The 13218-nt window shown below is 42.1% G+C and overlaps 1 protein-coding gene across 2 annotated transcripts in view; it reads left to right on the top strand.

Annotated features, from left to right (window-relative positions):
* Nucleotides 1-13218, top strand: part of bcas3 (BCAS3 microtubule associated cell migration factor) — a 1086700-nt gene that overhangs the window by 660057 nt on the left and 413425 nt on the right. For both annotated transcript variants that reach the window (XM_059655421.1, XM_059655420.1), the window contains one exon: nt 8621-8718. In XM_059655421.1, the coding sequence (XP_059511404.1) occupies nt 8621-8718 (98 nt within the window). The remainder of the gene's footprint in view (nt 1-8620; nt 8719-13218) is intronic.

Genomic DNA, 13218 nt, shown 5'->3' with positions numbered 1-13218 from the left:
TGTGAAGCTGGATGAACACAGCAGGCCAAGCAGCATCTCAGGAGCACAGAAGCTGACATCAGAAGGGTCTAGGCCCGAAATGTCAGCTTCTGTGCTCCTGAGATGCTGCTTGGCCTGCTGTGTTCATCCAGCTTCACACTTCATTATCTTGTTCTTGTTTTCCCTTGGGCTCAACCCTACCTATTGTTTACTCCATACATCCTCCCCCCCTCCACCTTATCTTTTGCATATAAATCAACATTTTCCAAGCTACCATCAGCTCTGAGGAAGAGTCACCAGACCCATAAAACATAGAACATTACAGCACAGTACAGGCCCTTCAGCCCTCGATGTTGTGCTGACCTGTCATACCGATCTGAAGCCCATCTAACCTACACTATTCCATGTATATCCATATGCTTGTCCAATGATGACTTAAATGTACTTAAAGTTGGTGAATCTACTACCGAGAAATGTTAACTCTGATTTTTCTTCACAGGTGCTGCCAGATAAAATGAGTTTTTCCAGCAACTTCCGTTTATGTATCTTTTCCCTCGGATAGGGGAGTCTAAAACTGGAGGGCATAGGTTTAATGTGAGAGGGGAAAGATTTAAAATGAACCTGAGGATTAACTTTTCACACAGAGGGTGGTGCATGTGTGAAAGGAGAGTCCAGAAGAAGAGCTATATGATGTGGGAGCTGGCTGATCCCACTATGAACGGCAGCGACCACATCTGCGGCAAGTGTAGGTTGCTGGAAGAACTCCAGATCAGAATTAATGATCTGGAATCTGAGCTTCAAACTCTGTGGCACATCCGGGAGGGCGTGAGTTACCTGGACACTTTGTTTCAGCAGGCAGTCACATCTGGTTGATTAAGTAATTCAAATTCAATAAGTGTTCAGGGACAACAGGGTGTGACTATAAGTGAGGCAGGTAGGGGGATTCTGAGTTCAGGAGTGCAGGAGCCTCAGCCCTTGACCTTGACCATCAGGTATGAGATTCTTGCTCCCAGTACTGATGAGGGAAAGGACTGTGGACAGGATGAGCCGGCTGACCATGGCACCGTGGTGCAGAAGGCCATTCAAGAGCGGGGAGCAAAAAGACAGGGAGTTGTTACAGGGGATTCTGTAATTAGGGGGACAGATAATATCCTACGCAAGCCGGATCGGGAGTCCCGCATGGTGTGTTGCCTGCCCGGTGCCAAGGTGCAGGACATCTCCGACTGGGTTGAAAGGATATTGGAGCGGGAGGGGGAGGATTCCGTTGTTGTGGTCCACGTTGGGACTAACGACATCGGCAAAGCTAGGGGAGAGGACCTGTTCAGGGATTATCAAGCACTAGGAAAGAAATTGAAGTACAGGTCCTCAAGGATCATAATCTCTAGATTACTGCCTGAGCCACGTGCCAATTGGCATAGGGATAAGAAAGTTAGGGAAGTACACACGTGGCTAAGGGATTGGTGTGGGAAAGAGGGATTCCATTTCATGGGGCATTGGCATCAGTTTTGGAACCAGGGGGATCTGCACCATTAGAACGGTCTCCACCTGAACCGATCTGGAACCAGTTTTCCAACGAAAAGGATAAATAGGGTGGTCAGTAGGACTTTAAACTTCTGAGTTGGGGGGAAGGGAAAGGGAAAGTGACAGGGAGTATGGAGTTAAATGGAAAGATAAGCAACAGGATAGTATGTGTACAGGTGGGTTTAAGCTTGAGGCAGACTAGTAATACAGCAAAAAGGAAGGATAGCTTAAGACATGTTAGTATTTCCAATATCTCTAATAATGATAAGAAAGTTAGCATTAAGGCACTTTACCTAAATGCTTGTAGTATTCGCAACAAAGTAGATGAATTAACAGCACAAATCATCTTGAATGATTGTGATGTGGTAGGCATCACAGAGACATGGTTGCAGGGAGTTTGGGACTGGCAGTTAAACATCCAAGGATTCACAGCTTATCAAAAAGACAGGGAGGGGGGCAGAGGGGGCAGGGTTGCCTTGTTAGTTAAGAACAAAATTAAATCTACGGCACTGAACAACATTGGGTCCGAGGATATGGAGTCTGTGTGGGTGGAGTTGAGGAACCACAAAGGCAAAAAAACCATAATGGGAGTTATGTATCGACCTCCTAACAGTGATCATGACCAGGGGCGCAAGATGCTCCGGGAAATAGTTAGGCCATGTCAGAAAGGCAGGGTCACGGTGATCATGAGGGACTTCAATATGCAGGTGGACTGGGTGAATAATGTTGCCAGTGGATCCAAAGAAAGGGAATTCATGGAATGTTTGCAGGATGGCATTTTGGAACAGCTTGTGATGGAGCCCACAAGGGAGCAGGCCATTCTGGACTTAGTGCTATGTAATGAGACTGACTTTATAAAAGATCTTAAAGGAAGGGAACACTTAGGAGGCAGTGATCATAATATGGTAGAGTTCAGTCTGCAGTTTGGAAGAGAGAAGGCAAAATAGGAGGTAACAGTTAAATAAAGGTAATTACAGGGGCATGAGAGAGGAATGGATGAAAAGCAACTGGAAACAGAGCCTAGCGGGGAAGACAGTAGAGCAACAATGGCAGGAGCTTCTGGGTGTAATTGAGGACGCAGTACAGAGGTTCATCCCAAAGAAAAGAAAGATTACCCGGGGTGGGATTAGACAGCCATGGCTGACAAAGGAAGTCAGGAAATGTATCAAAGAAAAAGAGTCAGCCTATAAAGTGGCCAACAGCACTGGGAAATCAGAAGATTGGGAAGGCTACAAAAACAAACAGAGGATAACAAAGAGAGAAATAAGGAAGGAGAGGATCAAATATGAAGGTAGGCTAGCTAGTAATATTAGAAATGATAGTAAAAGTTTCTTTCAATACATAAGAAACAAACGAGAGGCAAAAGTAGACGTTGGGCCAAATTGATGCCGGAAGGCTATTGATGGGAGATAAGGAAATAGCTGAAGAACTTAATAAGTACTTTGTGTCAGTCTTCATAGTGGAAGACATTAGTAGTATGCCAACAATTAAGGAGAGTTCGGGGGCAGAGTTGAGTATGGTAGGCATTACAAAAGAGAAAGTGCTAGAAAAGCTAAAAGATCTAAAAATTGATAAACCTCCTGGCCCCGATGGTCCACATCTTAGAGTTCTGAGGGAGGTGGCTGAGGAAATAGTGGAGGCTTTGGTTGTGATCTTTCAAAGTCACTGGAGTCTGGGAAAGTCCCAGATAACTGGAAAATTGCTGTTGTAACCCCTTGTTTAAGAAAGGATCAAGGCAAAAGATGGAAAATTATAGGCCGATTAGCCTAACCTTGGTTGTTGGTAAAATTCTAGAATCCATTGTTAAGGATGAGATTTCTAAATTCCTGGAAGTGCAGGGTCAGATTAGAACAAGTCAGCGTGGATTTAGTAAGGGGAGGTCATGCCTGACAAACCTGTTAGAATTCTTTGAAGAGGTAACAAGTAGGTTAGACCAGGGAAACCCAGTAGATGTTATCGATCTAGACTTGCAAAAGGCCTTTGATAAGGTGCCTCACAGGAGGCTGCTGAGCAAGGTGAGGTGTTCAAAGTGAGCTACTGGCTTGGATTAAGGATTGGCTGTCTGACAGAAGGCAGAGAATTGGGATAAAAGGCTCTTTTTTGGAATGGCAACCAGTGACGAGTGGTGTCCCACAGGGTTCAGTGTTGGGGCCATAGCTGTTCACTTTATATATTAATGATTTAGATGAAGGGACTGGGGGCATTCTGGCGAAGTTTGCCGATGATACGAAGATAGGTGGACAGGCAGGTAGTACTGAGGGGGTGGGGAGGCTGCAGAAAGATTTGGACAGTTTAGGAGAGTGATCCAGGAAATGGCTGATGAAATTCAACGTGAGCAAATGTGAGGTTTTGCACTTTGGAAAAAAGAATACAGGCATGGACTATTTTCTAAACGGTGAGAAAATTCGTAAAGCAAAAGTACAAAGGGATCTGGGAGTGTTGGTCCAGGATTCTCTAAAAGTTAACCTGCAGGTAGAGTTCGTGATTAAGAAAGTGAATGTAATGTTGTCGATTATCTCAAGAGGGTTGGAATATAAAAGCAGTGATGTGCTTCTGAGGCTTTATAAAGCTCTAGTTAGGCCCCATTTAGAATACTGTGTCCAATTTTGGGCCCCACACCTCAGGAAGGACATACTGGTGCTGGAGCATGTCCAGCGGAGATTCACACAGATGATCCCTGGAATGGTGGGTTTAAAGTACGATGAACGGCTAAGGATCCTGGGATTGTATTCATTAGAGTTTAGACGGTTGAGGGGAGATCTAATAGAAACTTATAAGATAATGTATGGTTTAGAAGGGGTGGACGCTAGGAAGTTGTTTCCGTAGGCGGGGAGACTAGGACCCGTGGACACAGCCTTAAAATTAGAGGGGGTAAATTTAAAATGGAAATGAGATGACATTTCTTTAGCCAGAGAGTGGTGGGCCTGTGGAATTCATTGCCACGGAGTGCAGTGGAGGCCGGGACATTAAATGCCTTCAAGGCAGAGATCGATAAATTCTTGATCTCACAAGGAATCAAGGGCTACGGGGAGAGTGCAGGGAAGTGGAGTTGAAATGCCCATCAGCCATGATTTAAATGGCGGAGTGGACTTGATGGGCTGAATGGCCTTACTTCCACTCCTATGTCTTATGGTCTTATGGTGGAGGCTGGTACAGTTACAACATTTAAAAGGGTATATGAATAAGAGGATTTTAGAGGGATATAGCCAAATGCTGGTAGATGGAGTTAGGTCAGATCGGGATGTCTGTTTGGTGGGGATGAGTTGAACCAGAGAGGCTGTTTTCATGCAGTATCAGAGATAGTAAGAACTACTAATGCTGGAGTCAGAGATAACACAGTGTAGAGATGGAGGAACACAGCAGGCCAGGCAGCATCAGAGGGGCAGGAAAGTTCAAGTTTTGGGTAGGGAACCTTCAGAAATGGAGAGGGGGAAGGGAGCTCAGAAATAAATAGGGAGATGAGGGGTGGGTGGGATGGTGATAGCTGGGTGCAGGTAGGGAGTGGTAGGGATTGGTCAGTGAGGTGGGAGGAGTGGATAGATGGTCATATCACCCCACTAACCTCTGATCCAGCGTATCATTCTCTGCCACTTCCACCTGCTACAATCCGACCCTACAACCAAAGATATATTTCCCTCTCCACGCCTATATGCCTTTCATAGGGACTGGTCTCTCCGTGACTGCCTTGCCCACTCCACATTCCCACTCACCCCATCAATGCCAGCACCTTTCCCTGCAACCGCAGGAAGCGCTACATCTGCACCTACACCTCCCCCCTCACCTCCATTCAAGGCACCAAACAAATCTTTCACATCAGCCAGAGGTTCACTTGCATATCCATCAATGTAGTCCACTGCATTTGCTGCTTCCGATGTGGCCTCCTCTACATCGGTGAGACGAAGCAGAGCCTCGGAGACCGCTTTGTAGAGCACCTGCGCTCTGTTCCTGACAAACACAACACCTTCCACTCACAAACCATTTCAACTTCCTCTCCCACTCCCTGGGTGACATGTCCATCCTGGGCCTCCTTCAGTGTCACAATAATGCCACCTGGAAACTGGATGAGCAGCACCACATATTCTGCCTTGGGAGCCTATAGCTGAATGGCCTAAATGTGGATTTTACCAGTTTCAAAAATTCCCTACCCCCGGCCTCATCCCATGACCAGCCCTCCCTCTGATCCCTGCCTCCTTGACCTGATACAACCTGTCCATCTTCTCTCTTATCTAGTCGCTCTTCCCACCTCACTGATCAATCCCCACCACTCCCTACCTGCACTCACATATCGCCATCCCACCTACATTCCCTAGGCCCACCTCTCCTCTCTCTATTTATTTCTGAACTCCCTTCCCCCTCCCCCATTTCTGAAGAAGGGTCCCAACCCAAAATGTAAACTTTGGTACTGTATGACTCTTTTCCTGTATAACTCATCCATTCCAACCAGGTTTCCTGAAGACTGGAGTCGTGCTGACGTGGTTGCATTATTTAAGGAACGCTGGAAGGAAAAACCAGGAAACTATAACCTAGTAAGATTTACATCAGCAGTGGGTAAATTTTTGGAGGGAATTCCAAGGGACAGGATTTACATGGATTTGGAAAGGCAAGGACTGATTAGGGAAAGTCAGCATGACATTCTGTATGGGAAATTGTGTCATACTTACTTGAGTGAGTTTTTTGAAAAGGTGATCAAAAAAACTGATGAAGGCAGAATGGTGGACCTTGTCTTTGTGGACTTCAGCAAAGCATTCGACAAGGTTCGACATGGTAGACTAGCTAATAAAGTCAGATCACAATTGGATACAAAAGTGGCTTGAAGGTAGGAGACAGAACATGGTGGTGGATGGGTGTTTTTCAGACTGGAGACCTGTGGCACATAGTTTGGCAGTTGACGCCAAAATAGATGGAATACTGGACAGTGAAGAAGATTACAGAAGATCTCAGAATACAATGGGACCTTGATCAGATGGGCCAACGGGCCGAGGAGTAGCCGATGGAGTTTAATTTAAATAAATGTGAGATGTTGCATTTTAGTAAGGCATATCAGGGCAGAACTTGTACAGTTACGCACATTCTCCCCGTGTCTGCATGGGTTTCCTCCCACAGTCCAAAGATGTGCAAGCTAAGTGGATTGGCCATGTTAAATTGCACATAGTGTTTAGGGAGGTGTAAATTAGAGGGATGGATCTGAGTGGGATGGTCTGAGAGTCGTTGTGGACTTGCTGGGCCAAAGGGGCTATTCCCACACTGTAGGGATTCTGTGATCAATGATCTTAATGATACAGCCCTGGAGAGTACTATTAAACAAAGAGACTTAGGGGTATAGGTGCATATTACCTTGAAACTGGAGTGCAAGTAAACAGACTGGTGAAAAAGGCGAATGGCACTCTTGCCTTTATTGGTTTAAACATTGAATACAGAAGTTGGGATGTTATTTTGCGGCTGTACAGGACATTAGTGAGGCCACTTCTGAAATACTGCACACAATTCTGGTCGCCTTTCCATTTGAAGGATGTTGAGACGGTAAAGGAAAGATTTACAAGGAAGTTGATGGGACTGGAGGGTTTGCCCTATAGGGAGAGGCTGAATAGGCTGGGGCTTTTTTCTCCTGGATCATCGGAGATGGAGAGATAACCTTGTAGAGGTTTATAAAAATCATGCAGGGCATGGTTAGGATGAATAGCCAAGGTCCTTATCCTTGGGTAGAGAAGTCCAAACCAAGAGGGCATACGTTTAAGGGAAGAGGGAAAGATGAACATGGAAGTGATGGATAACTTTTTCACACAGAGGGTGGTGCATATATGAAATGAGCTGCCAGAGAAAGTGGTGGAGGTGGGTACAATTACAGAATTTAAAAGGCACTAGGAAGGGTTTCGAGGGATATGGGCCAAATACTGACAAATCAGACTAGATCAGATTGGGATGTTTGGTCGCCGAGGGTTTGTTTCTGTGCTCTATGACTCTACTGTTGTAATTTGAATTACAGTGAAGCATTTGGCTGTTTCCACATCACTGTATGAGTTGGTTGAAATAGACCAATTTCTAAAGCATAGAGGCCTTGGAGGCTTATTCAGACCAGTCCTAAGATCAATGTTAAGACCTTATTTCCAGGGAAAACACCTAATGATATTTCCATTGACAGGAAAACATCAGTGATAAGTACACAGAAGTCTTCTGGTCTTTGAATGACTTTGTGACTGGAATACAGGTTCCACAGGCTAATTCCAACAGAGACATCAACAATAAGGGCTTCAACTTCATAAGTGTGTAGCTTATTTCAGAGCACAAAAGTTGGAAGCAGAATTTAAAGCCCTATATGGTGACCTCGGCGACTGTCTGTGTGGAGTTTGCACATTCTCCCTGTGTCTGCGTGGGTTTCCTTTGGCTGCTCCGGTTTCCTCCCACAGTCCAAAAATGTGCAGGCTAGGTGGATTGGCCATGCTAAATTGCCCGTAGTGTTCAGGGTTGTGTGGGTTATAGGGGGATGGGTCTGGGTGGGATATATCAAGGGGTGGTGCGGACTTGTTGGGCCAAAGAGCCTGTTTGCACACTTTAGGGAATCTAATCTAATCTAAAAGTTTGGTACTGGAGGCTAATTTAATTAGACAATTTAATTAATTTAATCATGGTGGGTGGAGTTCCTGCCACTACCTGACATGCCACAATTAAGACCGTGACAGGAAGACCCAATGGTACCCTTCACACACAACTGCCTATTCTGTAGTATGAGAGCAAGGCAGGGAAACAGATCCATGATCGATATAAGGACTCTCGGTGTGTGGTGGTTTGTGCTGCTGCTGGTCCCTTAGTAACAGGATAATGGTGGAAGATCCTTTTATCAGGAATCCTAACCTTTACAAAGCTTTGAAGAATCCATATATTGTGGCCTAGGTCAGGTGCTATTTTTATTTTGTCCATCACGTGGAGCAGAACTGGATGGTCTGCTTTGGTATTACTTGGAAAGACTCTGCCTGAGGAGAACTTGAACTTAACTGTGTCACCTAATAGCCATTCAGTATAGTAATTGAAAATGCAGTTGTTCTGGTGAAATATTAGCCTAACTGATAGGCCAGATTACTGTCACAGTGTTTTAACAACTTTTTTTTGGCTATTATGGTGACAGAATCCAGCCAGTCCGCTCAGAACCTGTTAGCATGCCTGGATCATCAAGAGTAATTGCTGACCGGAGAACTCTTTCAACAGTGATTGATGCTGGATCAGGTAGGAAATCTACCCACATATTGCGCTGGTAGGGGGTGGAGATGTCATAACTTCACCTGCTAAACTCTTATTTGAATATGTGTAATGCTCCAATTAGACTGATTTGTTCAGCAGACTTCAATTTGATGTTTCTGAAGGTGTCACAAGCTATCTTAAGAATTATTAGTGACGTGTTTGCCAGGGATATGCTAATGTAAATGTCTTGTTTAATGTGAAGAAAATTTACAGTGGATTAACTGTGATCTCACAGAGTGCATATGTCTGCGTAGTTGCATGGTACATACTGACAGAGTGAAAGCTGTTGTTGTAAAAGAGTAAGATAATTCTTGTAATTTGCCACAATAGAAATTTGTTTCTGCCTTCAAGTTTCCATTGATTCATGTTTTTGTTACCCGAACATGTTATCAAGGTTTTCTGCTTCGTAGTATATGGTGGTAAAGATCTGGTGGTATGAAGTTTTCTGATGTATGCTCTGGTGTGCATCTTGAGTACAACTGAATCAAAATAACATGCGTCCTGATTTGAATGAGAGTTGACGGCAGAATAAACTGTAGTTTCATGCATGCTGATAACAAATAACAGATTTGCAGTAGAGGATCAGCCATGACATGTTGAATGGCAGAGTCGGCTCAGTGGATTGAATGGCCTGTTTTTGTTTTCTGTGTTTTTATGGAGCAGTGTTATGTTTTCATGTACATTTCCTACAAGACTTTTCATCATGTGCTCAAATCAGGGTAGATTTGCTCTGGGTGCTGTGATGTAAATGATTGATGATAAGTTCCTCTGGACAGTATTTCCTGCAAAAACACAAATGTGCACTTTGTTACTATTTATGTACCCATTATGAACAGTGGATTCAGCACGTAGAACTCTGTGACCCTCAGCTAGAAAATCCAAGTTTAAATGCGATTGGCATTCACACTACTTCCTCTCAAGGGCATGTTTTGTCTGTCCTAGCCTGTAGGACAGGAGTGAAAAACTAGTAACAGGAATCAAAGCTCCTGAATTCAAGCACGCCACTTACTGAGTTAATCAAGAAGTGCTGCAGAAAGAATTCCGGATGTGTCTGAAAGACAACTTGTCCAAGAAGAGTAGTGTGATGAGAAGTGAGAACTGAGAAGGTTACACTAGTAATATTTCAACATACCACTATCTCAAGACTCATATGCTAACCACTAAAATGTATCCATAAATTTACCCATGGTTTTTCAAATTGGCTCATCTTTAAACAAAGGGGTTAATTTTAAGCTAACTCCAGGACACCCAGGGAATAGTGTAGAATTCCAGTTTTATGCTGTCGCTATTATTGATTTCAATGGGAAATAAAATTGAGTAGAATGTGAAGCCAATGTTGCACCCAGTCACCTCAGTCTATTGCCAAGCTGGTTCCACTGAAGTTGTTCCCTGTCAGCAATGGCAGACTCTTTACAGGAATACCAGATGTCTCACCACCCACAAAATATGTGACAGTCAGGAATTTTACATGTAATGAACAAACTATTTTTACAGAAGTTTGAAAAATATTGTTTTTACATTGATTTTAATCTTTCAGTGTGATGCAATCCAGATACACAACACAACTGACGGATTTAAAATTTGTGAGTCAGATTCCAAAAGCCTTACATTGCTTGCGGTCTCTGTTTTTCAGTAAACCACCAGTTCCTGTTATGTATGCTTTACTGTTCCAATATTCTAGATCACTGCAATCTCAGCGACACTGTTCAAGCCCTCACTGACTTGGGCTAGATTTGGTGCCACCCAGTTCTCAGCAATGAACAGTAAGTTATAAGTGTCTAACCATGCATTTTAAACATGTAATTCTGAAGCAGTTTCCAACTTAACTTTTAACATTGAGGTTTACTTTGATCTTCCACTCAAACCAATTCTTGCCAATTTTCTCAAACATTTATATTTAATCATCTTTCATTATCCTTAATGACCATTAAAAAAGAACACCAAAGAGCTAAAAGCAGCATTTATATTGTGACTACCAATCTATAAGATGGATTTTCAGCAGTTTTGTATTCTGTAGCTCTAAAGCAGTAGTTTGTGATCAAGAAAAAAACCCTATATGTACACACTTAGGTTCACTCACAGAGCTCAGTACCTGGCTAATAAATTATAAAATGGTTGAGAGTTGGCAACACTGTCTATAATCTCAAATTACACCAAAAACGCTCTGTAGTCTGTAAAAATAACCAGAGATCCAGAGTGTCAGTTTAACACTGCACTGGAATGGCATTATTAACGTCATAACATAACATCATCTTGATAGGAGGAGGGGTGGCCTGCCTAAATGTAGCATCTTATCCCAATGGTTCTTGGGGGTCAGCAGGAAAGTGTAGGTGAGCCTTTAATTAGATTTGCCACGATCTAATTGAATGGTGGAGAATTAGAAGGGCCAAATGGCCTATTCATGCTTTTGATTTGTATATTCATATGTACCCATCTCCCTTGTTGATAACTTTAGAGATGCATTCTTATTTTTGCATCTATTTTTATCTGCAAAGTAGGAACTGCTCCACACTGCTGTGGAAATCATACTATAATAAAGTTCTTTTGTTTAGTCCTATCATCTTCTGATGATATTTATTTAAATAAGGAGTAGAGTGACATTATCAGATACAGTCTTAAAAATTAAGTCCAGCCAACACCATTCAGAGCTTGAGAGAGACGGTCATCGGAAGGGTCTGAACTAATTCAGCTTCTTCACACCAGATCAATTTTTAACATCAGAATTTACTGTTTAAACAGATATACATAACAAATAAACACAGATAGCTCTAAAGATAGATCAAAGTGGAAATATCAAAACAAATCTCCTTAGTGTCAATTGAATTTTTATGCCTCTAGTTTGGAAATTCTGCTGAACCATATTTAACTTGCTAAACCTAAAAAATGTGGAAAGATAAGTCGACATTAAACACAAACTTTAACGTTTATTTTTGTAATCTGACATGGAACAACACACTTTATGTAGGATTTATTGCATTTTTTTTACACTAATGAGCCTACACTATACCACAGAGTGGTCCATAATTTGGAATAATTACGCTAGGTTACCATTGTTTCTAAATTGTTTCAGACACTCCACTACAACTCTACATACATTGGGAGCTCCAAGAAACCTTTTATGATTGGATCAGGATTTCTATGAAATGCAAGTAAACATAAGTAATTTGTAAATCGTTGCAGGAAGAGTCATTGAATCATCCATTCAGCCACTGTACCTGAATCCAAACAGAAAACGCTGAAAAATCTCCATTATATAGTGATTAGAAAGCTAATGAGATCTCTTGGGAGCAACTTGGCAGTAGACTGAGTTATAATTATTGTGCCCAAATTTTTATTTAAAAAATAGGTAATTGAGCGATACTTTGAATCTTTGATCAAGAATTCTATACTGCTGGAAAGATTAATAATTTAATTCCATAATTTGGAATTCACATTCAAAGCTGTATGGATATTGGGTTTTGGACAGTTATTTGGTGTAACATTTGTGGTGGTGGTAGGAGCAGTGGTCGTGGTGGTGATGATGATAACGCTGCTTAGAAGCTGGTAAGAATGTGCCTTGAAAATAACAGAAATTCAGGCTCTGTATGTGTTTGAAATTACTAGCCCCTGTAAAAGAGCAGGAAAGCCCTTTACACCTCATTATTCCTCCTGGCTCTTGTTTGTTAGTAATTGTACAAGGGTAGCATATCAAGCAGTAATGTAGTATTCCAAAACACAACTTCTTGCTGATGGCAATTGTACTCATTGAATAACTAGCTTAGCTTACATTCTTGATCCCTTAATTACGTATCAAGCAGCAACATCATACTGACTAATTGTGAGCTTTCCTGTATTAGATGTAGCAATTCTTAAGTACTGCTCGTAAAATCTCATACACTTTGTTGGTCGTAAACCACGTAACACATCTCTGAACTTGAATTATTTTAGTATTAAAACTAACTTAAATGGAGCAGACATATTAAATATGCATAAAACATTGCAAAGAAGAAACTTGTGACTCCATTGTAAAGACTTATAAAAACTTTAAAAGGCTCCTGGTAGCAAACACATTTGTCTATTTGGCTCTTAGTTCTTGAAACTCTCTATCACACTTGCAGCATCTGCAAAAAGAAGGGAGGATCATAAGTTAGAAATAGCAGCAGTCTACAATACAGAAATTAGCTTTAATTTAGTCTAATATGTGGATAGTATTTTGGTGTATTCGGTGGTGATAAACCAAAGAATATATGAAATACAGGTGTATGTACAAATTCACATCATACATCCAACAGTTTCAGATTATTTGTTACAGTTGACTTTCACCTAAACCCCAATGTACCTGTCTACTCATTCCATCAGAGTAACAATCAAAACTTATTTTCTTCAAGTAGAACTTAAACATGTTATCTAAAATGATATTACAGTGCGAAAGTGAGGAAAGCTGCATTATTTGCATTGCCATCCTTCAAAAGGACAGTTAGACAATCTCCTGTCTTCATGTTTGGA

This window comes from Stegostoma tigrinum, chromosome 27, assembly GCF_030684315.1.
Source record: "Stegostoma tigrinum isolate sSteTig4 chromosome 27, sSteTig4.hap1, whole genome shotgun sequence".
Classification (NCBI taxonomy): Eukaryota; Metazoa; Chordata; class Chondrichthyes; order Orectolobiformes; family Stegostomatidae; genus Stegostoma; species Stegostoma tigrinum.
This window is presented reverse-complemented; position numbering and strand designations above follow the sequence as displayed.